The following is a 26197-nucleotide window of genomic DNA, read 5'->3' as shown; positions in this document are numbered from 1 at the left end:
TGTATTTTTTGTATGACCTACATTTTGTATGTGCAGACTGAAATTTCAATTTTTTACTCGGTGGACCACAGCTTTCTTATTACAAAAAAAAAACCAAATAGAGTTTGAATGATAGCATGCCAATCTGAGATAGCTCACCTGTTCTGAATTCTCAAAGTAAACTTTTTATACTTATACTCATATTTAAAAAAATTTAAGTATAGCTTAAGTTTGTTCCTTAGTACCTAAAGTCTGAAGTAAGTGTGTCGTTTAATATGTTTTCTTCTTAAACGAATTTTTAAATATGAATATTTTTTATCATAAGTTAAACCATTTTTTTTAAATAAAGAAGAGATGGATCTCAATTCATACATGGTATATTTGAAACACACCCTCAATACATATGGTATTAACGTGGGGGATATAATATTTGAGTGAACGGTATTTTTTTCATATAAATTTATTAAGTCTATAAGATTTTTTCAATACCTTATTACTTCAGTATAATTTTCTTATTAGACAACATAACTAATTACGTTTTATACATGAAGTTCGCCCTTTTCATTTTTACTAAAATTTATTGACCTTCAAGCAAATATTTTTAAGAATTAATTATGTAAATCAAGATTACAGTTTCGAATCTTCTCTCCGTTTAGTGATGACATTGACATAAATTTTATAAAACAGGTTCGAATGCCTATAATAATCGAAAGTAGTACCACAAAAATCTTCAAAATAAATTAGTTATATACATATTATATAAGCAGTCGGTGGAATATTAAATGTTTGAAAATTATATTGCTAAAAAATATAGATCTCAAGGTTGCGATACATAGGATTGTCACAAGGTTCCCTAAGGATAATAATAGCCTAATCTTGAAAGTCACATCTAAGCCAGTCATTAACTACTTGGTATTACCTACTTATACCAATTTTTAAAATGATTTCGAAAACTACCCGTGAAGAAACCTAGTTTTAAAGTGAAGAAACGAGTACATTACAAAATTATAGCTACATAAAAATCAATCTGTATATTATATGATAAACTACAGAATAACATCTTGGAAATGTCTCTCAATTAATTCATAGTTTATATAAAATGTAGCCTACATTTTATGTACAAATTGAACCAAAATTTTATCTTCTTTATAGTAAAATCCAACCATCAAGTATTACACAAACTATCGTTGCATATAATACCTTACTAAATAGCTAATTCATTCTAAGTGACACGGTTACATGGTGATAGCAAAATTAAAACCTAGCTGAATTTAGTGTGCGATTAAATTAACACCTCGTGGCTTTTTGTTTGTAAGTCAACAAATTAAGTTATAGCCATTATTTCTCTACTAAAGGAAAAAATGTATGAACGCGTTAAAAGTTAGGATTCTCTTTAATAAAAAGTTTTGAGTTTTAGTTTTGATTTCAAAACATGTCTAAAGTCAACGCATCATGCAAAATTGAAACTTAGAGATCGAAAGAAAATTACTTAAATACTTAGACTAAGTAATAATGTTACCACCTATTGAATTTTATATATATCTTGACCCGAGGCAAAAGCTAGTGTAGTCACTCTTATAATAAACTATGCATGCATCTTTTTGCATTATTGTGTTCGAAACAAAAAGTTAGATTAGCTGAATTTATTATACCTACCTACGCTAATAGTATTCTATTGCATCGTACTAAAAAGAATTAATTAAAATGTAACACATTACTAACGAGCAAGTTTTGTTGCAATATTAACGAATTATTCGGGTCGTAATTAGCTAAAGTCTTAATCATCATTATCATTTCGGAGCATTGTCTAGGATAGCGTCACCGTGTGCTTATTAAAAGCTGCGGCGATGGAGTGATGACTTATATCGACGGGAGGTATAGTGCGTACAGGACGGGCGGAGTTAGTCGGCTGGTGTTTATCGAGACCTGCCTGGTTATATAAATAGGTGAAGAGGGGCAGCAAGAACCTCTTGCACTTTCTTGTAGAGCGCGACGCACCGGCCAGTCTTCGCCGAGCGCCATGGCTCGACACCCGTACCTGTGTCTGGGGGTGCTCCTACTCGCCTATACTGGTGAGTACTAAAATAGTTATTTACGATTAGGTGTAGACTTCATGATCTAATAAGTAATTTACTGAATTGATAAATAATTTGCCGGGGTGCTATAGCGTTATGATTAAATCTTACTTAAATAAACATTAATCTTTTTGTTATATTTTCGTTATAATAATTATGTTATATTCAAAATTGTACATACTGATTTGAAATTATAAATCTTGATAAAGAATAAAAAATGTAATAATACCTTCAAATTATTAAATAGTACTCAATATTTTTCTTTGTTACGCAACTAGTTAATTCATAAATTTTTAAAGCTTATTAAATTAGTTTATTATTAAAACTTACGTAAATATTTATAGCCGTTTAAGAAAGAACACAGGTTACTTACGTGGCCGGCGTTGACCTCGATTTCTTTTTAACGTTTTACCTTTCAATGCCGTCATCGGGTTGCTTACTGACTACGCAACATAAAATAGAATCGAGGTAGTTGTATTCATGTAATGATATTGTATATAAAGTTAGCATATAGTTTAATTCGATATTATGATTATTTACTCTTAAATTCACGAACTTTCCAAAGAGCTTTGTACTCAGCACGTTCTACGCCGAAATGAAACGGTACCTACGACATTCTTTCACTCGCGTGTGGTAATCGTGGTTTACGTTAAGCTGCGTTACTCAATAAGCGTGTTAAGTTTGTTATGCCGTCACTAATGTATATTTCGTTTCGAATCAGTGATTTCGTTTAAATGCTAGGGATATCAGGCAATCACGGCACCTTTCTAGAGTTTCGTACCCGAGAGGTGCCTACGATACCTAATAAGTATGTCAGTCAGTTTGCCAATAAATAAAAAATATTATGTTTTTCATAGTTTTCCTTAGTACAAAAACCTTCACATGCAAGTCAATTTTCACTTAGCCGTTTTTTCTAATCTTCTAAGATAACTCAATAATAAGTCTGACGGGACGACCATTGAATATTACGATAAAGATATCACATAATGAAAACCTTTTCATCTTTTTTTCTTTTTTTCCTTGTTCACGCAAAACAAATAAACATTCTGTGAACATTTTAACTGCCCACCTATTATAGTTCATGAGATACAGCCCTCTGACAGATATACGGACATGCAGGTCCCGTTGGCACTCTTCATTTACGTTTGTCATCCTGCTAGATAAATTGTAGTGCTAAGTCGTATTATTAAACTATGAAGTATACCTACGAAGTATTTTATCATATTATTTTTCAGTGGTAAAAGGTAATTAAACCGGTTTTTTCCATAATTTCCTGATCTACCAAGGTTAAATATCTGTGTTTTTAAGAAATCGCTGTTGTCCTCATTCAACTGCATCATATCTAGTATATGTATAAATACTTGAGAGTGTCATCCACATCATTCTCAGCTATTAACGTCTCAATGCTGGACACAGGCCTCCTCACTTATAGGAGAGAGGTTTTAATAGCATAGACCCACCACGCTGCTTTAATGCGGATTGGTGGGCCGTAACGACTATTATTCCGAGCTGGCGATAGTATCCGGGATAAACGGCTTAACATGCTCGCCGAGGCACGGGAGTGAACACCACCAAATTACTGATTAGGGGTTGGTGTGAGTATTCTTAACAATGAAATCAATACTTAATCATTTTTGGCCCGACCCGAGAATCGAAACCAAGACCTCGTGATTTGTAGTTAAACATGGTAACAATTAGACCAACGTAGCAGTTGGGAATAATAAAGTTATTTGTTAATTTTAATGTAATTCATTAATTTTTACAAATAAAACCATTTTCATTATTTTATTCCATTCCAAAATTATCTTAATTCAAATTAACCAATTTTGACACCCAGTAATCAATGCAACGCGAGTGAAACGTCAGGAGGACGATGGTGGAGATGAGTTGACTCCTGAACAGCTTTGCGATGGCCGCCCTGCCGATGAATACTTCAGATTAACCACCGAAGGTGACTGCCGTGATGTAGTCAGGTAAAAGAGAGGTCTTTTAAATAATTCATTATTTATTATACTTTTTCTTGTTCTGAATGGCATTCGTATCAATGGATAAACGTATACCTCTGTAAGGATGTACCACGTGGACGCAATCATCCATTTCTAAAACAAATTTTAACATAGGTACGACTGAAGGTTATTAGGTAGTTACTTACAGTCTATTATACTAAAATATTGCATTCGTTTGGTAGTAGGTATGCAAGAACTTGATATTCCAGCCAGTGAACGGAACGGTCACCAACGTGCCTTGAATATTAGTCATAGTTACATGGCGATTTTAGATTTACAGTCAATGCAAATGGATTGAATATTATTTATTAATTGTGTACCAAGTACAATCTGAAATGATTAAACAGATTGTTGAAGTTATATATATACAAAAATTAGATTGAAGACTTGATTACGACTTTTAGGCTTGTTTCTAATATTGTCTAGGAAAATGTTTATGTTTGCTAAAAAAACTGATTGCTGCAACAGAATTAGGTAAAGATGCTGAAAATGTAAGATGAAGAAAAGAGTCCATTTAGAAGCACTAGAAAATACCTAGATCATGATCACAATATAAATACAATATTAAAGTATATTTTCATATATCTAAACTGTAATATTATATTGTCCCATTATTTCAATATGAAAATATGTAACCTTCGCTTCTTATATCGAACACTTAATTTTATGTATTCTCGAATACACCAGTCTAGTAGAAGTAGTTCCGGTATTAGTTTCTTATAAAAAGTAAGTACCTTCAATGTATCAATATTTCAAGATTTTTTATTTACAATAGCCTATACAACAATAAGTGGTCCACTTTCAATAATAGATAATAATATTTGAATAAATGCTTAGGTACTTTATATATTTATCAAGGTTACATTAAACCAATAAGTATACAATAAAATTGGCTCTCGTGCTGAAAACAAGGCTGTGTACAGGTGTGACCAAGGAGGTGAAAATAGCGTCACCAGGCTCGCTTCAGTGCGCTGCCCCGGCGGACTGGCGTTCGATATCGACCGTCAAACCTGTGATTGGAAAACTCATGTTAAGAATTGCGATAAAATAGAAAGTAAGTTCTGTCGACTACAGGGAGTGGTCGTGCAAAGGGCTAATATCCGGTTGACATATCGTGTCTATTTTAAAATGTTCACTATTAATTAGCCTTTCGTACGTCCGCTTCCGCTATGAAACATTTATTAAATATTTTGTTATTCTTATCGGCACAGGTGCACTAGGTCAGGTCTTAAACAGATCACGTGCCCGTCGGGACTCTCTTTCGATCTCGATAAACAAACCTGCGACTGGAAGGGTAAAGTGACAAACTGTGACAAACTTGAGAGTAAGTGCGAGAAAAATTATTCGCGAGTAGCGAGCAATCCAGCTTGGGTGTGAGGGCCGCGTCGCACTGTAGATTTGGTATAATGCATGAGGCCCCGGACTAAGCGAACGGTCTGCAACAGGACAAAAGCACTACATTAACAAACTATACACAGGGGCACCTACATATAGTATTATACAATACATTATATTTACACATAATATTAAGATAGATAAACTGTTACTACACCTATGTACCTATAATGTAAATAAATACACTTTAGCGTTTAAAATACGTTTATACATCCAGCCACATGTTTTAGAAACTTCACAAATATTTAGATTACGATCAAAATAACTTAAGACAAATCTAGAAAAATACCCAGTTTACTTTCTTTGCATAATTTCATAAACATTTTCTTGACAACTCATGAACATAAATGAATTCATTTCTTTCACTACCTATTTTCTTGATGCCAAAGCTTAACATAACAAAGTTTTTACTAACAATGCCTTTTATAACTTGTTACTAACATATTTTCTGTTTAACTTCTAATTGCCAATAAACACGGTAAAAATGTGTGAAATTATACACCTTTTGCTTTATCGAAACTAACTCACCTTTTATCTAACCAATTTGTTATTCTAAATTAAAGCATTAACTTTGACAAAAATGCATGGCAACTTTGACAAGAATATAAATATTCAAAATTACGATAAAATAATGAACAATATTAATTGTTTACCTTTTGTTTTAACTCTTCGTTATATTCAAAGTCCATGTAACAACTTTGGTATATTCAGTTTTTTCGTATTATGATAAAATGTTAATCAGTAGACAATGATCCTTTTCTTGGTTTAGAAAAAATAATAGATAAAAACAACTGTCTTGTACGATGCATTTCATTATTTTTACTATCAATATTGTCATTTGATGCAGTACCTTAAATAATATAATATATTCTATAATATTCTCAACTCTTTTTCCTATTCATTGTCTCACAAATCATTTTCTTCTTTGGAAAAGCTAATTTCTAATGAAATATTAACGTTTTTGTGTCTATTCAGTCACTAATATACTTGGAGGAACTTGGCTAAATTCCATACAACTTGAGCTAAGCCTCTCTTTTTCTCATTAATTTTTTCCGTTAACTTGATCATATTCTCATACTCAGCCAAATCTTTTCATTCTGTCTCTATTCTATTAAATTCGAAACACTTATACGAAAAATCTTTTACACTGACGAAGCAACAAAACAATGTTGGTCACTTTATAATGTTTACCCCTGTATTATTGTTTTGTTTCACAGATGCTTGTAAATGATTATCGCGTGCACTCCAAATATTACAGATGTGTTGAAAAAGCATAAACCCGTAAATGCATATCTAATATAATCTGATCATTTACAGAGCCTAGAAAAATTATGCCTATTTTGAAGACCGACGAACCTATTTGCCCTGAAGGCAAACTTGCGTGCGGTAGCGGCGATTGCATTGAAAAAGAACTATTTTGCAACGGAAAACCTGACTGCAAAGACGAGTCTGATGAGAATGCTTGTAGTGAGTATTTTATTAATTGCTAAAATGATCAGTATAGTATATAAATAAGTAAACAACATTATTTTGCTCGTTTAATTATCACAAGCTTATACTATGGGATTAATTATAATTTATTGTTATATGTTGACTTATAAGTTTATAGCAATTCAAAGGTTGTTAAACTTATCAAAGTAGATACATAATACCAACGAAATAACTTAAACTTGGGACTTATCTTATCCGTATCTTATCAAGAAGCTAAAACAAACTTAACGTTTCCAGCTGTCGAATTAGACCCCAATAGAGCTCCAGACTGCGACACCAACCAGTGCAGACTACCTGACTGCTTCTGCTCCGCTGACGGTACTCGCATACCCGGTGGAATTGAACCAAACCAAGTACCACAAATGGTAACGATTACATTCAACGGCGCCGTCAACGTGGACAACATTGATTTGTATGAACAAATATTTAATGGAAACCTTCATAATCCTAATGGCTGCCAAATTCGTGGTACCTTCTTTGTTTCGCACAAGTATACTAACTACGCAGCCGTGCAAGAATTACATCGCAAAGGACATGAAATCTCAGTTTTCTCGTTAACACACAAAGATGATCCACAATACTGGTCCAGTGGAAGTTACGATGACTGGTTAGCTGAAATGGCTGGAGGGCGTCTTATTATTGAACGTTTTGCAAACATCACTGATGCCTCTATTATTGGTGTTAGAGCACCCTACTTGAGAGTTGGTGGTAACAAGCAATTCGAAATGATGGCTGATCAGTACTTCGTGTATGATGCTTCCATAACTGCTCCATTAGGCCGTGTTCCCATTTGGCCCTACACGCTGTATTTCCGTATGCCACACAAATGTAACGGCAATGCTCACAACTGTCCATCCAGAAGTCATCCAGTATGGGAAATGGTGATGAATGAACTTGACCGAAGAGATGATCCCACATTTGATGAATCTCTACCAGGTTGTCACGTAGTGGATTCTTGCTCAAACATCCAAACTGGCGAACAGTTCGGGAGACTTCTGCGTCATAACTTCAACCGCCACTACACAACCAACCGTGCCCCACTAGGTCTACACTTCCACGCCTCATGGCTTAAATCTAAGAAGGAATTCAGAGATGAGCTCATCAAGTTCATTGAAGAAATGTTGGAGAAGAACGATGTATATTTCACTTCTCTCATTCAAGTTATCCAGTGGATGCAGAATCCTACTGAACTTTCACAGCTCAGAGATTTCCAAGAATGGAAACAAGACAAGTGTGACGTCAAAGGTCAACCTTTCTGCTCATTGCCAAACGCATGTCCATTAACCACTCGGGAGTTACCAGGAGAGACACTACGTCTTTTCACTTGCATGGAATGCCCCAACAACTACCCATGGATATTAGATCCCACGGGAGAGGGATTCAACGTGAGGAAGTGATCTCTATAAATAAAATTTAAAAGACTGTACACATGTAAATAATACTCAATTATATTAATAGATACCTACAATTATTGTGACTGTGTGGCAGGGACAACCGAAGTCAACTTAAGTAATTTGTTAAAGTTTGATTATTTGTTTTTATTTAAGCCGTAAATGAAATACCTACTTGAAGTTGATATTTGGACTATACCTACTTTAAATATTTTGCCGCCACTTCACATTTCACACAAAGATAGTTAATAATCTAAATGTTTCAGTATGTATATTAGATTATTATAATCTTATGGACAAAAATTAAATAAGTATAAATTGGAAAACTGTGTATAATTTCACTACTATTTCACCATGGGTGGACTAAATGGCGGGCCCCACATCGTCCGTTTGTTAGTTTCCCCTACAAAATTTCTTGCCATATCCTGTATAATACTCCCCCAGCCACCGCATTGACTCGCCCGCCTGCCTACCTAAAGAATTGGCCTAATATAAATTAAATCTATTTTTAAATCCGACTATCTTCTGAATTAACACGTTCTGAAAAACAAACTTTTATCCCCTCTTGAACGTAGATTTTTTTTAAATCCTTAGCTATGTATTAAACTAAAAATTAAATAGAACTGTGAAACTAAATCAAAATTTTCACCGATTTAAAAAAAACGAACTTCGAACAAAACCCCCCTTCGGAGTTAAAAATGAAAGATTTGGCATAAAGCCTGCCTTAAAGATTGTCATATCAAATATGAAAAAGTTTTTTTAATCTGAATGGTAGTTCAAAGGATTACCGCGTTTGAACAAAAAAATTAAGTCCTCATAATTTCTAAAGATATGTATTTATTTGTTAAAAGCTGGACAGAGGTCATTTGTAAGGACTTCGTCACGATATAGTCTTGTGCCGCATGTGTCAAGTAATTACCTATGATTGCTTGATGTCGTCTGTCTACCTGTGGGAGGATTTTCTAGCGCTTTCCAGTGCGGGGTCCCCGCTCCAGCGCGGTGCCTTAGGACCCCAACGTCCCATTTTTGGCTAACTATTCAGCTTTATCAGCAAGCCTGGTAAAGCCTTCTGCTGATGCCCTTATTTCTGATTTGATAACGTAGAGACACTCCTAGCATAGCTCTCTCCATCACCCGCTGAGAGAATGAGCCTTCTTATCAAACGTTTATAATTACGTTTCGGATCTCTAAGTCATCACTGGCAATACGCACTATTCGAAAACTTTAGTCTTCAGGCACTGATGAGTTTTGGACGAAAGTTACGAAGTTTCACAAACGCTACCCAGCAGAGTTGGTTTCGGCGGTTCACCTCTTTCTCGTAATTGGACCTACCTAACTGGATCGTGTGTCCTAGGTATATGTACTCGTCTACGATTTTGAGTGCAGAGCTCGATTACTGGGTGGAGCTAAACATGTGCGTTAAACATATTTTTCGTCTTGCTCATGTTCATACGAAGGCCCACCTGTATAGAAACTCTGCTGAGGTCATTCGCTTGAGCATCGGATTAAGGTCTCCTAGAGTCCCTTCCATTATGACCACATCGTCGGCAAACCGAAAATGAGTGATGTACTCGCCGTTGATGTAGATGCCAAGCCCGTTCTAATCCAGAAGCTTAAAAGCGCCCTCCAACGCAGCGGTAAACAGCTTTTGGGAGATAGCATCTCCCTTTCGCACTCCTCGCTGCAGTTGGATCAGTCTCGTAATCTGGTCCTGTATACGGACTGTATGTGGTCAATGGTACTAAAGCCCTATCGGAAACCGGCTTGTTGGGGAGGCTGGAAGTTGTCGAACCGCGGAACGATTTATAATGACTCTCGAGAACAACTTGTAGGCATGGCTCGGCAGCGAGATGGGTCTTTAGTTCTTTAGAATAACAGAACCACCACGCTCCTGTGCCATGTTTCTGGCGTTTTGTCTCGGTGAATGGCAGAATTGAACAACCGCTGAAGGACTTTAAGTGTCGGTTTACCGCCCGCTTTCAGGAGTTCTGCTGTGATTCTTCATGAATTCTTGCTGTTCTAAAGTTGTTTGAGAACCATGCTAATCTCGTAAAGGCTGAAGTCCGGAATATCTTTGGTAAAGTGTCATAACGATTAATTAACCTAAATTTACCGGTTTATGCAAGACGTGCTAGTTCTATTTCGCGGTGCGTGCAATTCATACTTTGCTGCAAAGAACAAAAATGGTATAAATTATACCAAGCTTCATTATAGGAATCTAATACTTGTAATAATATTATAATACTTAGGTATAAAATGATTTGAAATTAATTGAAACACAACACAACTATATGAAAACACTTTTGGCTAATTTTAAAGAAAAAGCAAGCAAGCAATATAAGAAAAATGTTATACATGAAATAACTAATGACCAACGTCCTGCCGCTTTCAGATTCAATCTATTGAGTAAAAGAAATAAAACCGTTTTCTCTGTTTATCGCTTAAAAAAACGAATCCGAAACCTTTAACGAAACGATTCCAATCCGGGGTTGACCGAAACCAGTTTGAAATTTTATCCGGTTTCCATGCCCTGGTAATGAACGTAAAACTATCAATGCTGAGTACTCACACAGTACATAGATACAAATACTAGCAGCTATCTAATGCTTGTATAATCTTTGTCAGACACTCTAACGTTTTTACTCATTACTTAAATACCAATCAGACGTTAATAGGATAATGAATATGATGCATTACATAGATACGTACAATATTTGTAATTAAAAGAATTGAATAAATGCAAAGGTATTACAATGGCATAGTAGAGCAGCGAATACTTAGTGGCCAATGTTTCCATTGGAGTAGGGCGAGGCGGAGTGAAGCTAAGCTGATCTGAACAGACCAGAGCTGCATATCGATGACATGGTCATTTTATGACTTAATATCTCGCACTAAATTAATGCAAAGTCCGAATACTGCCCTACCCTACTCGCGGCGCTAAACAGTCTCGCTCATTACCACTGATGATGAGAAAGCTTTGATTGAGCTTGATTATCCGTACTGATATTATAAATGCGAAAGTGAGATTTTGGCATAGAATTAGTTGATAGAACGGAGAGTAACATAGGCGTAATCCCAGGAAAACAAACGGGTCCCACGGGATTTGTAAAAACCTTGATAATAACGGACAAACTCGGACAATACTTAGCTACTACATAATAATAACACAGGGACAATGGTAAAATAAAACCGTGGAAAAGACAATTTTTTTAGGGTAGATACACCCCATCTTAAAACCAACAAAAATATTAAATAGGTATCTATCTATTCTTGGCTAATAACTGATAGTTCAAAACAACTTTCTTAATATTTCCTTACTCGTTTTTTACAATATTATTTCAATTATCACTCCTCGCTTCGAACACTTCTATAATTATGTCCATTCCAAGAACGTTGAGCGTTCGTGCCTAAATTCATAATTGGCGCCATCTTTTTCCAAACCAAAGAGGAAACAAACATACAATTTATATTCAAGTTAATATAAATTACTTCATTATTATAGTTCGTTGTTGTACAAGTTTTTGTTTTTCACAGTATTTAAATAGTATATACAAAATAATTATTGTATAATTATATTTGTAAATATTATTTGAATAGATTTTTACAATAACAAACATTTAAATAAACATCTGTACATAACAAATCAAATTAAATATTTAAATAATACCATAAACGTAAATAATCTTAACACGTTAAACACTGCTAACACTATGTAGGTATAAAAATTAAACCGTTAGTCTGTCGTGAAAAAAGGGAACTAAACAGAAATTTAATTTTTATAAAAATATAAAACTACATAATAAATAAAAACAAGTAGGCTGCGCCGATTACGCAATACTTTAACTTTTTTTAAAACTACCTGTTGTTTTTGGCTCAGCCTAGTGTTACATTTTTTTTAAATTACATTTTTCCTTACCTAGGTATACATTACCTAGGTATAGGGTATAGGTCGGTTTTCATATATTCCACAGCAACTTAGCTCTTGACTGCATTCTCACATGGTGGTAAGTGATGATACAATCTAAGCAGGCTCACCTGTTAGAGGCATGACAGACTTGTTAAACCTATACCCCTACGGTTTTTACAACACCGTACCGGAACGCTGAATCGCATGTCGGGTGATAACTAGCTAAGTACAAAGCCTCCCACCAGACAAGACTAGAGAAAATTCAGAAAATACAAATTCCCAACCTACCGGGAATCGATCGTCGGACCTTTTCGCCAGGGAGGTTTTCAAAAGTCAAGAAAGGTATGTTTTAGCAGTTCACCTAGTTCCTGTATTAAAACACAATAGACTGGTTGTCCTAAAAATATCAGGTTTTTTTTTTACTTGCCATACGAATGTATGTAGAACTTTTCTGTCATTCTTTTATAGTTTTTCTAATTGAAGATGATAATGTTGGCAGGCACGCACACCCGTCAATTATTAACCATGCAATTATTTGTTAAAATAACCTGTATATAGTTGTAGTTAATTAGGAAAGTAAATAAATTGAGGGTGGCTTAAAAATAAATGGCCGGAATTGGACCCACTTTGTTTTACGCATTGTGAACGACTGAGTTCACAATGCGTAAAACAAGGCAAGCTATTTGTTGGCGTTTTTATTATAAATAATCTTAAGTACTGAATTGTATTTCATTATTACGTATTATTAGTCTTTATATTAGCATATGATATCACTACAGTTACAATTCGTAATCTATAAAAGAGCATTAGATATCCTTTTTTAACACTGTACCAAATGATGTAAAATAGGTGTTGGTGTATTTGCTAGTTATTATTTTACAATTGTATTCGAATACACTGTAATGGCCAGCATCACGTCGCGTCACGTCATAATAACTTTTCGAGACTCGTAGAAATCCCAGAATCTATATTGGTTGATGGAAATGATTTACTTCTGCCACCAGATATAGCTTCTGTAAGAAACGAAAGCAATGAAGATGACTTGTGTTCAACAGTGATAGAGAGCCATCAACTCATTCAAGATCTGCAAAACGAGCTACGAATAAAGAATCTACGAGCCCTAATATCGAAAAACTTAACCCATTCATAGAAGGTACAACCCAACTGTTTCAGGAGTGTGTATGTTGGTGTTTAGATGAAGATCTTCGTAATTAGACATCAAACGCAACCTGCGTTGATTCAAATTATAAAATGTTCAATGTAAGAACTTTGTGCGGAATTTTACGTAAAGAATTGTACCAGTGGGGAGTTTTCATAAAAACTTATTTATGTATGAATCGACGGTAAAGTACTTTGGCCGTCATCCTGACAAGCAATACATAATGCTGAAAGCCTTACGGATTACTGTTATACGATTGATGATTCAGTCAACACAAGTTTCAGCTGATCCTGTAAAGCCCTCTGGGAGTCGTAAATACTACTGGCAAAGATGCTGATTGTTTCTAATGCGCACGTCATGGTGCGTTATTGCCCAAACGTACTATCTAGGGTTCCGTCGTACCAACTAAAACAAAAGCCAACCTAAATAATCCAACCTACCTACATAGTAAAGTACAAGGGCTTGCATTAAAGAATAATGGTCACAATCACAAACGCATCGAAAGCACGCAGCGCCAAAATAGCGTTAAACTAATAAAGTGGTCAGTGACTTCTTACGGGAAATAACACATAGGTAACAAATTATTCAAATTAAAAACAGAGTTATTGCAACCCAATAAACTTAACCAAGACGGCGAATAGTCCTCAAGAAGTTGAGGAAGGAACAAATAAGAATGCAAGAGCAAACAAAAAAAAAATCAAAAACAACAACGCATGTGTCAAGTTATGTTGAACGGACTTCAGTTTAATATTTACGAAATAATTTTTTGATCATCAGACCTTAATTCCTTCTTTTTTATTAGCTTTTTATTAGCTTCACTTGTATGTATGTTTGTAACCGACTTCTTTTTTGATTTATGGCTTTTCGTAGTGCCAAAACAAAACCTTAACTCCAAACCTTAACTCCAACACTGCTGTTTGTATGACATTGACACTTGTCGCCTTAGTCTATGCCAATGGTTTCTGTAATCTGTCAATCAATGTGAATTGTGTATGTTTGTAGTACCCAAATAATTATTAGTTTGCAACGAAACACTACTCTTTGAACAAAATTTTGAATCAAGTTTTAAGTGGGCGAATACAACTATAGCCAGAATTAGGACTTATAACAAAAATAATATAAATTTCATAGAGTAACAGATACAAACGATAACAGTATGGAATCTCAATTTGTAAATAAATTTAAGCAACTTGATGCATATGCTAAAACATTGGAAGACTTTAGAGTAAAAACGGCAACTGGCGCAATTAGTAAGCATTTATTACCGAATAGTAAATAGAATAAATAAATACAGACGTTTGAAATTAATATTTTTTTTATATTTTAGTTACAGTTACCGGTGCATTAATAATGGTTCTACTTATCCTTTCTGAATTGCACACATACATGTCACCTAATATTTCAGAGGAGTTATTTGTAGACACATCAAGGGGACACAAATTAAGAATTAACTTTGATATTATTGTTCCTAGAATATCATGTGATTGTAAGTATAGGAATACTTATTAACATTAGAATTCCAGTTATAAAGACTCTGTCTATATTCACAATTAATACTGTTGGTTATGTTAAATGTAATTTGACAATAACATATGGTAGCAACATATATTGTATATTGTAGTGTATAAAAGCCTACTTAATTGAATCTTGCCAATTCTGTTGTACATAAAGGTGTTAACTAAACTAAATGGACGGGACTAAAAGTTAAGAATAGACTTATGGCGTAACAGAGTGCTGCACTAAGTGTAGGGTATGGAAAGGATCTCTTATCTCTTTTTATACTGTGGTATACCATACTTATAATGTCTACTATGGATAGAACCATTATACCTGCTAAGTTCATTTAGTAGAACTGCTATTTGTTAAATTCTGTAAAACAATTAACAGCAAAGTCAGCTGAAAACTCTCCTAGCATCAGTTATATTATGTTGTTTATTATTTGATACACCAATGTGTGTCAAGTGCTCTCAACAAGCCACCTTATTCAGTGTAATTTTATTTTTGGCTCTTTTATGGTTTTTGTATTTTGTTGACATCCATTGTGTACAATTTATAAGAATATTAAGTCAAAGTTTAGTTTAGTAAGTCTTTGCTCCCTGTTAACCCTTTTGCTGATTTCTGGTTGTTACTTTTTTATAATCATAGATTCTTTAAAATAGCCGATGTCAATTTTGTATTAACTTATTCTCATTATGTGCAAAATATAATGAGAATAAGTTAATATGAAATGCTATGCTTATGAAAATAATTGGCAGAAGATTAGAAATAAGTTTTCTTATATCTACATATATATATATATATATATATATATATATATATATATATATATATATATATATATATATATATATATATATCTATATTAGTCTGGTTAGTCACTTACATAGTTACTACAATAAAGAACTGATTTTATTTTCAGACTTAGTTTTAGATGCTATGGACTCTTCCGGAGAGCAACACCTTCAAATGGACCATAATATACATAAACGAAGATTAAATTTAGAAGGTGAACCAATAGAGGAACCTAAAAAAGAAGAAATGGTGCTGTCCTCAACTGTTAGTCTTTATATTATGTTATAATAAACTTAAAATTTTCTACTACTTTTTGCTAAGGCTATTTAACATCAACTTGCATCCCTTTAGGAACTTAAGTGTAACCTTTTTATACAGAAAATATTTGGAATTCAACATTCTGCACCCCTGCATGGTTGATATACCATGTGCAAAGCCATGGTATATCAACCTTATTTCTTGTTTGCACCACAATGATCTGGAATGCACATCCAGCTTCCATTTTAATCCATTCCATCTTATCAGTTTATTGAATGTATAGTATGATGACAAAATCACATTTACACAAGTATGTGTGTGAACTATTGCTTTAATTTTGCTGTTGCCAAAATAATCTGTGACCCCCATTTGACCTTAAATGTAAACACATGATTGTCACTGCTTAATTTTTTTAGATTTTATATATTTAGTTTTTAAAGTTATTTCTCTAAAAGAATCCCAGGTTTTTTTTTTATTATTTTGAGTACTGTAATATCCTCCTTGGATTAGTACCCTATCCAACAGTTGTTCATGTCATATAAACTTAACTTCATTTTGGTATTGTTCTATTTTAGATAAAGCAGAATTCATCAGAGATAGCAAAAATTACTTGTGGTACGTGTTATGGAGCTGCCTTCAATGAAACCCAGTAAGCTATGATATTAAATAACAATCAATTAATAAAATAAGAGAAATATAATGGTCATCCTGTAATATGAAATCCTAAATTCATGGCAAGATATGCATTGTTATGCCCCTTACCTTAGCATGTTAGCTGTTGGTTGTAGTGGCCAGCCTATTTTATTTTATGATAATCACTGAAGCCAAACAACCGGCGTTAGTTGATTGTGGAGAGTCTTAGTTCTAAATCTGTATTGCAAAAAGAGTAAGAAAGTAAGTAAATACTAAATTGTAATAGTATTATCCTAATTTGAAAGTTTAGAACACTAATTGCAGGTGCTGTAATACTTGTGATGATGTCAAAGAAGCATATAGACTAAGACGCTGGGCATTACCTGATTTGGCAACAATAGAACAATGTAAAGATGATGAGTCATTAGAAAGAACTAATCTTGCTCTCAAAGAAGGCTGTCAGATTTTTGGTTACATGGAAGTTAATAGGGTATGTATTTGTTTTGAAATTACATTAACAATATAGATCAATAACTATAGATGGTAGAGACGGGGGCAAGAAGCAAATCATGCACGCTGGGTGCATTTATGACTTAACTTGCTACAGCTACAGCTTTTTGAGATTTAGACTGCATTCACTTTTGGTCCGCAACAGAATATTAATTAGAATTGAGCTATGTGCTTATAATTACTAAATAATTAACAAACTCCCATATAATCAAACAACAAATCACAAAACTGTAAAATAATAGCATTTTGTGATGTGTTTACATTTTTCTATTATTTAAATTATATTTCTACAGACAAATTTTAAGATGTGCAATTTGCCTACACAATATTAACATTTTAGGTTGGTGGAAGTTTCCACATAGCTCCAGGCAAAAGTTTTACCATAAATCATGTACATGTACATGATGTTCAACCCTTTTCCTCATCAGTATTTAATACAACACATATAATAAGACATCTATCATTTGGAACTGATATCAAAGAGGCTAACACTGCCCCCTTGGATGGAGTAGAGGGTTTGGCTAAAGAAGGTATGGCACAAAAAAATATTATTAACTTGTTATATCAATTTCATTTGTGTGGTTTTCTTTTAAGAATATGATATGTATTCATGCCAATCGCCCCTACCACCTCCTTTCTTTCACATAGATGGAACATAATATTTAATATTATTAATAAAAATATACCTAGCAGACGCTAGGTAAATTGCAAAGAAAGTTGAAACTAAATTTTGAATGTATTGGTTTTGCAATTACTTAGATAAAATGGTTTTATTTAAAGCTTACCATACACTACAGTGATGTGGACAACATCTCCTAAAGTCACAATAAACCAAGGGTAACTAATATGGTTGAGCTTAAGATCACTAAATAATGGAAGGATCATAGGTCAGTCAAATATTTACAGTAAATTTTCAATTTTATATTGCAAGGGAAATGAAATATTTACTTGTTACCTTACAAACAAACTTTATTTAAAAATTGTAGACAGAATGCCACTACATCATTACAATTATATAATTAATTATGTACAAGTTGATATCAGGGCTCTATATCAACAGCGAATTCCCGTTCCTATGGCCATAAATGTACCGAAAGTACCTCCACCTTGGAGCATTACTTTTCCAACAGAATGAACTAATTCTCTGCCTCTTGCGCCATATCTGTAAAATCGAGAATATATATCGCTTACACTCAAATAATATATAGGTTAACCATGTCATTGATAACCAAATATACTTAGTAGATACCTAGTATTTCCAGGAATATTCAGTTAATGAATGTATACCTTAATGCCGTAAATCCTCCAAATATACCGCCGCTTGCCATTCCAACACAAAAACCTATCATAAAACCCATTTTCATTTTATCAAAACATGATGGGCCTTGACTTTGGTAGATACCTCCAGGCACCGGCATTTTATGACTTTTCTTTTGATTTCAATGAAGAAGTTTGTGTAACTAAATTGTACTGTAATAATAGCAGGAAATCTTGCACAATAACTCGTGAAATCTTTGGTGACGTCTGACAGCTGACAATAGACTATCGAGTGTCGGTTGTGATAGCTGTCATTAATTTTTTTTATGGGCACAAGGCAAAGGTAGTTTTCCGTACAGCCATGTCTTCAGTGATTTTAATATTCAATTTGAATGTAAAGCATATTATTAGGTAAGACGTCTTTAGCCAATGCGGGTTGGTGGAATTTAACAATAGGGAATCTTGACTACTTTTCAGTATGTGTTTTCAATTTATAATAGTGCTTAAATATTACTATAAAAAAGATTTTTTAGAGCGTTTAATGTGCCCACAAAAAATGCCGCGTAACCGGTCACATAATACAGCGTTACGAATAGTATGTGGGTAAATAAAGTGATCGAGATCATTTTTAATGGATTTGCATCGAAATTATTTCGGTGTTGGTATGGTTAGTGCCGCTTTTTACGAAAGAAGAAATATATGGTTGGCAAGACGAAGGGGCGAAGGAATTTTGTGAGGATCATATACGAGTAGTTTGTAATACTACTATTGTCTTTAATTCTTTTCTACAGTTTTATTAAGATAAAAGGAAAGTAATCGTGCAATGAACGCTGTTGGTAATGTATGCTTACTCATCTGTGATGACGTCTCGCTTATGTAAGTGTAACCGTGTTTAGTTGGGAGTTAACCAGCGATTAAAAATTATTTTTAAATATTATTTTGTGATTTAAAGTTAAAAACAAATATTATATCAGCTGCCCCGGCCGGAGGCCTGGTAATCTCGCAATAACTAAACAAAGTGTAAACAATCGAGAGAAATTGGAAGATTTGGACGTGATGGAATTAATCAAACAAGCAGAATCTTTTAGTTCAATTTAACTTTCATTTATTAGTCGGGGTAAAAATGTTTTCTTATGTATAAAATGTATAAACTTGTAATCAAATCTCTTTAGCTTTACTATTTGTATCTCTATCTGGCTGGTTTTGATGATATTAATAATAAAGTTTTATTAAAGGCATTAGACCTTAAAATTAAAATTAAATTACTTAAAATTCACAAAATTTATAAATTATAATAAAATAAGATTCAATTAATAATAATGTTACAGAAATAATGTAAAATGTTAGCTTAAGTACTAACTGTGAAGGTTAAAAGGCGTCATTGCCACATATTTATCTCTTATTTCTACTCTGGTGCACAGATAGCCAGACTAGAGAGATTAAGATATGACTAGGCATCCCGTCCCAAACTGTTTTGAGGAATAAAAAAGAAACGCTTAAAAAAAAGAAAATTATTAGTTAAATGTTGTTTCTTGCTTTGATATTTTTACTGGCAACCGAGGTTCGAGGACGGATTGTAAAGCGAGCCACAACACCCAGACGACGACCATTTATGACATATTCGGACTGACAGTTCCAGAAATACAAACAAACTGATAAGTTTTAGAGTAGATAGTAAAGATAGCGATGCAATTTTATAATTGACTATGGTACGGCGGGCATAAAATACTTATCAGAGCTTTAAACACATTGACATATACAATGGTAGTAGAAGCATCAAATGTTAGTCAAGTGCGATAGGAAAGCGTAGTTGTCATAAGACAGTAAATTTATGGGTGAACAAGTTTTTTGATCTGGCTCTTTGCGGACATGCCCTAATTCATGTTTGCACGCACCTACTTATTACGTCATAAGTTACTTTATTTTCCGATCGCTGAGGGGTTTAGTCCTGTATCTCCAAATATTGACCAAATCTTCACAAAGAGTGGGCATAATCAAACTAATAATAAAACCTTTTCAATGAAAGGAATTACTAAAATCAGAGTTATTGAGTAAAATCGAGAAAAACTTACATCGTCCATCCTGAATGAAACCAAGACACATACAAATGAAATTACAAGCCTTACGTAGGCTAAACTTTAAGAGGTACTTAAAAAATAATGTACTGGTCTGACAGAAATGTTATTCTTCAAAAATCCCCACTTCACAGTAGTCATTACTTTTATTAAAATTTAATTTGCGACGTTAAGCGCTTCTGTCATCGACAGCTTGTTTGTAAAGTGAAACTTAAACGAAAGGTCAGCTTATTACATTTTTTTTTTCTATTACAAACCATTGCGAAGCTGGGGTGGGTTGCAAATATAATATAGTAATAATGACCGGAATCGTGCCGGCTTAACGTTCTCTCTACAATGGAAGTGGAACTATTTTTATTTATTGGACACTTTACTGGAATTATGGGCAACTGTTAAATTCAAATTCAAATTCATTTATTTCAAGTAGGCCTACTTTATAAGCACTTTTGAAACGTCAAGTATGTATGTTTGTAGTGACTCTACCACCGGTTCGGAAAGCAGATTCTACCGAGAAGAGCCGGCAAGAAACTCAGTAGTTGCTCTTTTCCAACATCAACATTTACAATCATTTTTCTATCTTGCGGGAGATGAGAGCGAGGTTGGCTGCTTCCAATCTACCTTGTCATTGAGGATGTTATTAATTCGTTTCATAATATCTTTACAAGTACCATAACACTATAAATGGGAAAGTGTGTTTGTTGATTTGTCCTTCAATCGCACAATAACAGAGGAAGCAACGGATTTTCTTAATTTTTTAGAGTTCCGCAGTTCCTTATCCCACCAAAAACATTCTGTAAAAACTAGCCAAGTCTTGATGGAGCTGCTAGTTTATCTATAAAAAGTAATGAAATCTAGACAAAGTGGTGCCAAGTCTAATAATAATAAAGAAATCGCAGTAAGGAATTACTGCGATTTCTTTATTATTATCGATAATGTTGTGTGACTTGGCCGTTGAACATTGTTTTTCGTGGGATTTCGCTTCTTTTTGTAGAAATGTGGGCATATTAATTTATTTTTGACATCAAATGAAGGCGCCTACCAAGTTGAATATTTATTGTATATTTATTACCTGTTTTGGATTTTATGTATGTGATTATAGCTTACTGAATGACGTAAATTTCTGAGTTCTAATCTTATCCAGAGGTTCTCAAATAGGGCCCCGAAAATGCGGCGAAATGGTTCCAGTAAAGGCTATCCTTTACCGGAACCATTTCGCGGAAAATTTCGGGAAAATTTCAAAAACTGCAATATGGTGCAATAACTGCAAGGTGAATAAAACCCAGAATATTTTTAAACCCAATCCTACTAACTTATTGAATTAAAAAGATAGTTAGTTCTTCTTTCTTTCACACACCAATTTCAAATTTTGCATTCATGAGCCAGAAATAAAAAATAGGCTAGTATTACAGTCTAAGATATGGGGCTAAATTAAAAGCAGTACCCTACTAGGTAAATATAGCCTCTACCGCCGGCCGGAGCTTGTCACCAGACAAGACCAAATTAAGAAATATTTAATAATTGGAGTAATTACTAATTGGAGTTCGAACCTGGTACCTACCACTTATAAGATGCCAGGGAAGTTGTGAACTCTATCTTTACTCTTATTATTTTACTTATTACATGTACTTAATGTAATGACCTAAGCTATACTATATATTATATATGTACTTGTGATTAATGTCTACCTTCACTTTTGACAATAAACCTTTAATATCCATGCTAATAAACTAGAACCGAAATTGTGTTTGTTTGTTAGGTTTAACTCAATCGAAGACTGTTTTACTCTTTGGAATTATGATAAAGAAATTAGAAACATTGTTGCATCAATAGTAGTAAAAATGAGATTGTATACTATAATTACGGGAAAATATGTTTTCTAAAAAATCGCTAATGTTATATTAAATACAATTTTTTTTCAGGTGCTGTTATGTTTCAGTATTATTTAAAAATAGTTCCAACAGTGTACATAAAATTAGACAATACAGTTCTACACACAAACCAGTTCTCTGTAACGAGACATAAAAAGCCTGTGTCAAATGTAAATACAGAATCTGGTATGCCAGGGGCATTCTTTAGTTATGAATTATCACCCTTAATGGTAAAATATACAGAAAAGGAAAGGTTCGTAAAATAATTTATACACATTTATCAATTAACTTTTATTAAAGTTGTACTTTTTGGCACGGAAATCTGATGAGTAAATTTTTCCGAATTAATAAATAGTTGCAAGCAGACCAGGGACAGCAGGGCAGATCATTTCATCTTCACCTGTATATTTATTCATACAGATACCAATGTTTGTGGATTGACCTGGGAAATACCCTTTACTGCCTTAGATTGACTTGCTTCTGAACTTTTAATAGGTATCTTGTTACCATTAGTGACATATAAATTTACATTGGGCATAGGTGCAATGGCCCTTAGTCACTTGCAGTAGTGGGCCAACAAACTTTTAGCATGGGATGTGTTTAATTTCTTATTCTGTTTGCTTCAAAAATGAATCATCAAGCCTATGCTTGGGTAAGATTGAGGCGGCTGGTATTTTTTAAATAACAATTGGGTGAGAGAATCTTGAGGCATTGTTTATTGAGTATTAGAGTATTGCTTAACTTGATTCAAATTTATTTATTTGCCAACTTCTTATTTGTGTATCAATACCACATGAGTCTTTTTCTGTTTCAGGTCAATAGGCCATTTTGCTACAAATATATGTGCAATTGTAGGAGGTGTATTCACTGTAGCTGGAATTTTTGACACTCTTTTATATCACTCGCTCAATGCCTTCCAACACAAAGTTGTTCTAGGTAAAGCAGGCTAACTTCCAACACTACAAAGTTTTAAGAAACATATTGAAGTTGTCAATGTGACATTTACCATAATTTCTACAGAATTCTACATCAGTACCTTCATACAAAGCAGTAATTGGTACATAGTTTTCTTTAATAGATTCATATTGAGCTCTTCCCAAACTTTTTAAAAACAAATGTCTTTGTTTTATCCTAAAATTTCTACATAGAAGGACTTTGGGATGAGTCATTATAGCATCATGCTGTATTTTTATCACATTGTGAAGGTAATTGAATCTTTCAAGCAAGGATTTTTGATCTGTAACAAAAATTACATAATATACTTTCCTAATGTAAATAACAGTTTATATATTTAAATAAATATTTCTTCCAAAATTGTAATTGATTTATTATTTACAACCATTTGACATTCAAAACCCCTTAATATATTCACTTTACAAATGTTGTTCATACTTAAAGAAATTAAATATATGATTGTTGGCTTTTAAGTTGTGAAACTACTATTTGAATAATTGTTATGGGCAAACAATTAGGTATTTATAAAGTAGGTGTTGAAATAAACTCAAAACAACCTACGGTATAAGGAGGATTTTACAATCCATCCTGTCCAAATACACAGTTTAAAGAAAACTTACGCAACATCCATAATTTTGGTATATTTAAGATTAAAAACTTTATTTCATCATCATTAAATCCCATTTCCTCCTTAATAACAAAAGAGTTTGTATTTATGTGGTGTAAATTATATGTAATAATTTTAGGCTGTCTAGTTACAAGCTGCCTTATTTCTTTACCCACTAAATTAAACTTTTGCTGAAAATATCCCAAGCGTTTATCAATCCTTAAAGTGCTGTAAAAGAAAACATTAAGATTTATAATAGTAATTAATGATTTTAATGGCCCTGAATAGAATATTTCTTCATTTAATTGTAATGTTGCTACAATCCATTGCTGGTTTACCTTAAGAATAGAAAACAAATATTATGAATATAGAGAAAGCATGGCAATATATATTTTCATGAACCTGTGTAACAATAAACAAAGCTTTTTAATAGTTCTTCAGCATTCTTGAAATTTGCTAATGCCTGCTCTCAGATTCAAATATAGGAGGGGTGGAATCCAAAAATCCAAACCATTAATTTACCTGAACATCAACCAAAAAGGGTTTCTTGATATTATTTGTTTAATTTGATCTGCACTGAAATGTTTTGATTCCAAATAATTCAATCTAACTTGAAGATCTTCAATTGACTGACACAAAATAAGAGGATTTTTTGTAATGAACAGCCCAATATTTTCCATATCTACATAATCTTTTAAAAAAAGAATATGATCTTTCATGTCATTGTTAAAATCCAGTTTCAGTATTTTTTCTGCAATGTGAGGTTGCTTTTCAATTTTGCTGAGATTAATATTTAGATGAAGCAAATTTTGTAAAGATTGCGAACTGTTAATGTAAGCTGATAAATTAAATGATTCCGGAAAATAGGGAGTAATTTCCGACATATCTTTCCTGATAGAATCTAATGGATTTTCCTGTTGTTTTCCTTTAACCTCAAGAAAATTCTGTGCATCACTGAGACTTCTATTGAATTTCGATTTAATATTAAATATAAAATATCTTCTTAAGGTATATGACAAATTCATGATTTTTGGGCCAAATAATTAAAAAATTTGAAATGAAAAATATATTTACAAACACTTCGTAAGCTGTTAGGCTTGAGAAAACGTATCGATATTTCTTGGCAATAGTGATGTTTTCGATGTATCGATAAAAAAAACCTTGATTTCAGTGTCATAAACAAGTAATAATTACGACTTTTCTTTGTCTCTGAATCAATAGGTCCAAATTCTTCACCTACTGTAGCTCAGAGTTTATTGAAACAACTTTAAATAATGATAGGAATATCTAACATTATAGACATTATTGCCCCTTATTTAGCCATACTTTTTAATGAATGTGTTGATAGAGATATTTTTCCAAATTTAATAAAACAACTTAACTTTTAAAACATGTTTACGATACCTGAGAACGCTCGCAGAAAGTCATTGGTGTTTTTGTGGTCTATCCAAAGCATTCGCTTGTGATGATCAAAAAACCTTGCTTCTTAAACTAGCCCATTATGGTATCAAAAACATTGCACTTAATTTAGTTGCCACTTATCTCAGTGACTGAACCCAAATCGTATGCATAAAAGACATTATTAAATCGCAGGGGTCATCAACGCCAATAAGCATCCCACAGGGTTCAAATTTGGGTGCATTTCTATTTTTGGTGTACATAAATATATAGTTTAAAAAGAGTTTCTTGCCGGCTCTTCTCGGTGGAATCTGCCTTCCGAACCGGTGGTAGTCACTACAAAAGAGACTTACTTGAAGTTTCAAATACTTCAAATAAATGAATTTTGAATCTTGTATGCGAGTAAATCGAAATCGTTTCTATAATTAAAATGCTGTTGCCTGTGTCCTTCGTTCACGTTTATTGCGGTTTTTTACAAATACTGAGGGAATGGTTTGGTTTCCTGGAATTAAGCCTATGTTAATCTCCATTCCTTTAACAACTCCACGCCAAAAAGAAGAAGAAAAACGAGTGAAGGTGTAGCCTAAAACTTTAGAAAGTAAGAAATATATCAGTCAGTCAGTCAGCTTTGCTTATACAGATATACCAATTTTAATTGACATTACTTAAAAAAAAGACTTAAAAAATCTGAAACTTTCATATAAATTTTCATGTTTTTATTCTATTTAATGTCTTTGGGGGTGGAACTTTTAAACACGTATTTCTTTATTTGTTAATCATAAAACCTAAAATTAAAGTTTCGTGGATGTAACTTGAAAAATAAATTGATAAATGAAGAATTTTATCCAAATTTTGCACCGTTGTAATAACTATCTGTGTGCGAAAATTCAGCCCGATCTGTCAAGTGGTTGGAGCTGTCCTGTGCGTTGATAGATCAGTCAT

The 26197-nt window shown here is 33.4% G+C and overlaps 4 protein-coding genes across 5 annotated transcripts; 2 read left to right on the top strand and 2 right to left on the bottom strand.

The window, feature by feature from the left end:
- The first annotated feature begins 1868 nt into the window (after nt 1-1868).
- Nucleotides 1869-8663, top strand: LOC120637009 (chitin deacetylase 1). 2 transcript variants are annotated; one of them, XM_039908591.1, is made up of 5 exons: nt 1869-2051; nt 3892-4027; nt 5272-5384; nt 6773-6922; nt 7184-8663. In XM_039908591.1, the coding sequence occupies exons 1-5, from the start codon at nt 2000-2002 to the stop codon at nt 8341-8343; spliced, it is 1611 nt and encodes a 536-aa protein (XP_039764525.1). In that variant the 5' UTR covers nt 1869-1999; the 3' UTR covers nt 8344-8663. The 2 variants fall into 2 exon arrangements, with proteins under 2 accessions (XP_039764525.1, XP_039764524.1); XM_039908590.1 differs by lacking the exon at nt 5272-5384 and adding an exon at nt 4984-5114.
- Nucleotides 8664-14363: 5700 nt separating this feature from the next.
- On the top strand, nt 14364-23265 carry LOC120636996 (endoplasmic reticulum-Golgi intermediate compartment protein 3). The gene is made up of 8 exons (XM_039908575.1): nt 14364-14653; nt 14731-14889; nt 15823-15959; nt 16529-16602; nt 16911-17076; nt 17437-17626; nt 22348-22549; nt 23111-23265. Exons 1-8 carry the CDS (start codon nt 14560-14562, stop codon nt 23244-23246), a joined length of 1158 nt encoding a protein of 385 aa, XP_039764509.1. The 5' UTR covers nt 14364-14559; the 3' UTR covers nt 23247-23265.
- Nucleotides 18045-18626, bottom strand: LOC120636998 (reactive oxygen species modulator 1). Its single transcript, XM_039908578.1, has 2 exons — nt 18384-18626; nt 18045-18258 (listed from the first exon to the last, which is right to left on the bottom strand). Exons 1-2 carry the CDS (start codon nt 18512-18514, stop codon nt 18150-18152), a joined length of 240 nt encoding a protein of 79 aa, XP_039764512.1. The 5' UTR covers nt 18515-18626; the 3' UTR covers nt 18045-18149.
- On the bottom strand, nt 22573-24967 carry LOC120636997 (transcription termination factor 3, mitochondrial). Its single transcript, XM_039908576.1, has 3 exons — nt 24380-24967; nt 23871-24085; nt 22573-23533 (listed from the first exon to the last, which is right to left on the bottom strand). The coding sequence occupies exons 1-3, from the start codon at nt 24880-24882 to the stop codon at nt 23256-23258; spliced, it is 996 nt and encodes a 331-aa protein (XP_039764510.1). The 5' UTR covers nt 24883-24967; the 3' UTR covers nt 22573-23255.
- Nucleotides 24968-26197: the final 1230 nt, after the last annotated feature.

This window comes from Pararge aegeria, chromosome 3, assembly GCF_905163445.1.
Source record: "Pararge aegeria chromosome 3, ilParAegt1.1, whole genome shotgun sequence".
NCBI lineage: Eukaryota > Metazoa > Arthropoda > Insecta > Lepidoptera > Nymphalidae > Pararge > Pararge aegeria.
The sequence above is the reverse complement of the archived record's forward strand: the minus strand, read 5'-3'. Positions and strand labels throughout refer to the sequence as shown.

Bases quoted from the DNA above. Each gene is read 5' to 3' on its own strand.
- LOC120637009 (XM_039908590.1), top strand. From the start codon at position 2,000: ATGGCTCGACACCCGTACCTGTGTCTGGGGGTGCTCCTACTCGCCTAT. The intron at 2,052-3,891 runs GTGAGTACTAAA...TTTGACACCCAG, and splicing joins GCTCCTACTCGCCTATACTG to TAATCAATGCAACGCGAGTG. The intron at 5,115-6,772 runs GTAAGTTCTGTC...GATCATTTACAG, and splicing joins GAATTGCGATAAAATAGAAA to AGCCTAGAAAAATTATGCCT.
- LOC120636996 (XM_039908575.1), top strand. From the start codon at position 14,560: ATGGAATCTCAATTTGTAAATAAATTTAAGCAACTTGATGCATATGCT. The intron at 14,654-14,730 runs GTAAGCATTTAT...TTTATATTTTAG, and splicing joins AACGGCAACTGGCGCAATTA to TTACAGTTACCGGTGCATTA. The intron at 15,960-16,528 runs GTTAGTCTTTAT...GTTCTATTTTAG, and splicing joins AAATGGTGCTGTCCTCAACT to ATAAAGCAGAATTCATCAGA.
- LOC120636998 (XM_039908578.1), bottom strand. From the start codon at position 18,514: ATGCCGGTGCCTGGAGGTATCTACCAAAGTCAAGGCCCATCATGTTTT. The intron at 18,259-18,383 runs GTATACATTCAT...TCGATTTTACAG, and splicing joins GGAGGATTTACGGCATTAAG to ATATGGCGCAAGAGGCAGAG.
- LOC120636997 (XM_039908576.1), bottom strand. From the start codon at position 24,882: ATGAATTTGTCATATACCTTAAGAAGATATTTTATATTTAATATTAAA. The intron at 24,086-24,379 runs GTAAATTAATGG...TTTCTTTTACAG, and splicing joins CCTTTTTGGTTGATGTTCAG to CACTTTAAGGATTGATAAAC. The intron at 23,534-23,870 runs GTAAGTTTTCTT...TTTTTGTTACAG, and splicing joins ACCAAAATTATGGATGTTGC to ATCAAAAATCCTTGCTTGAA.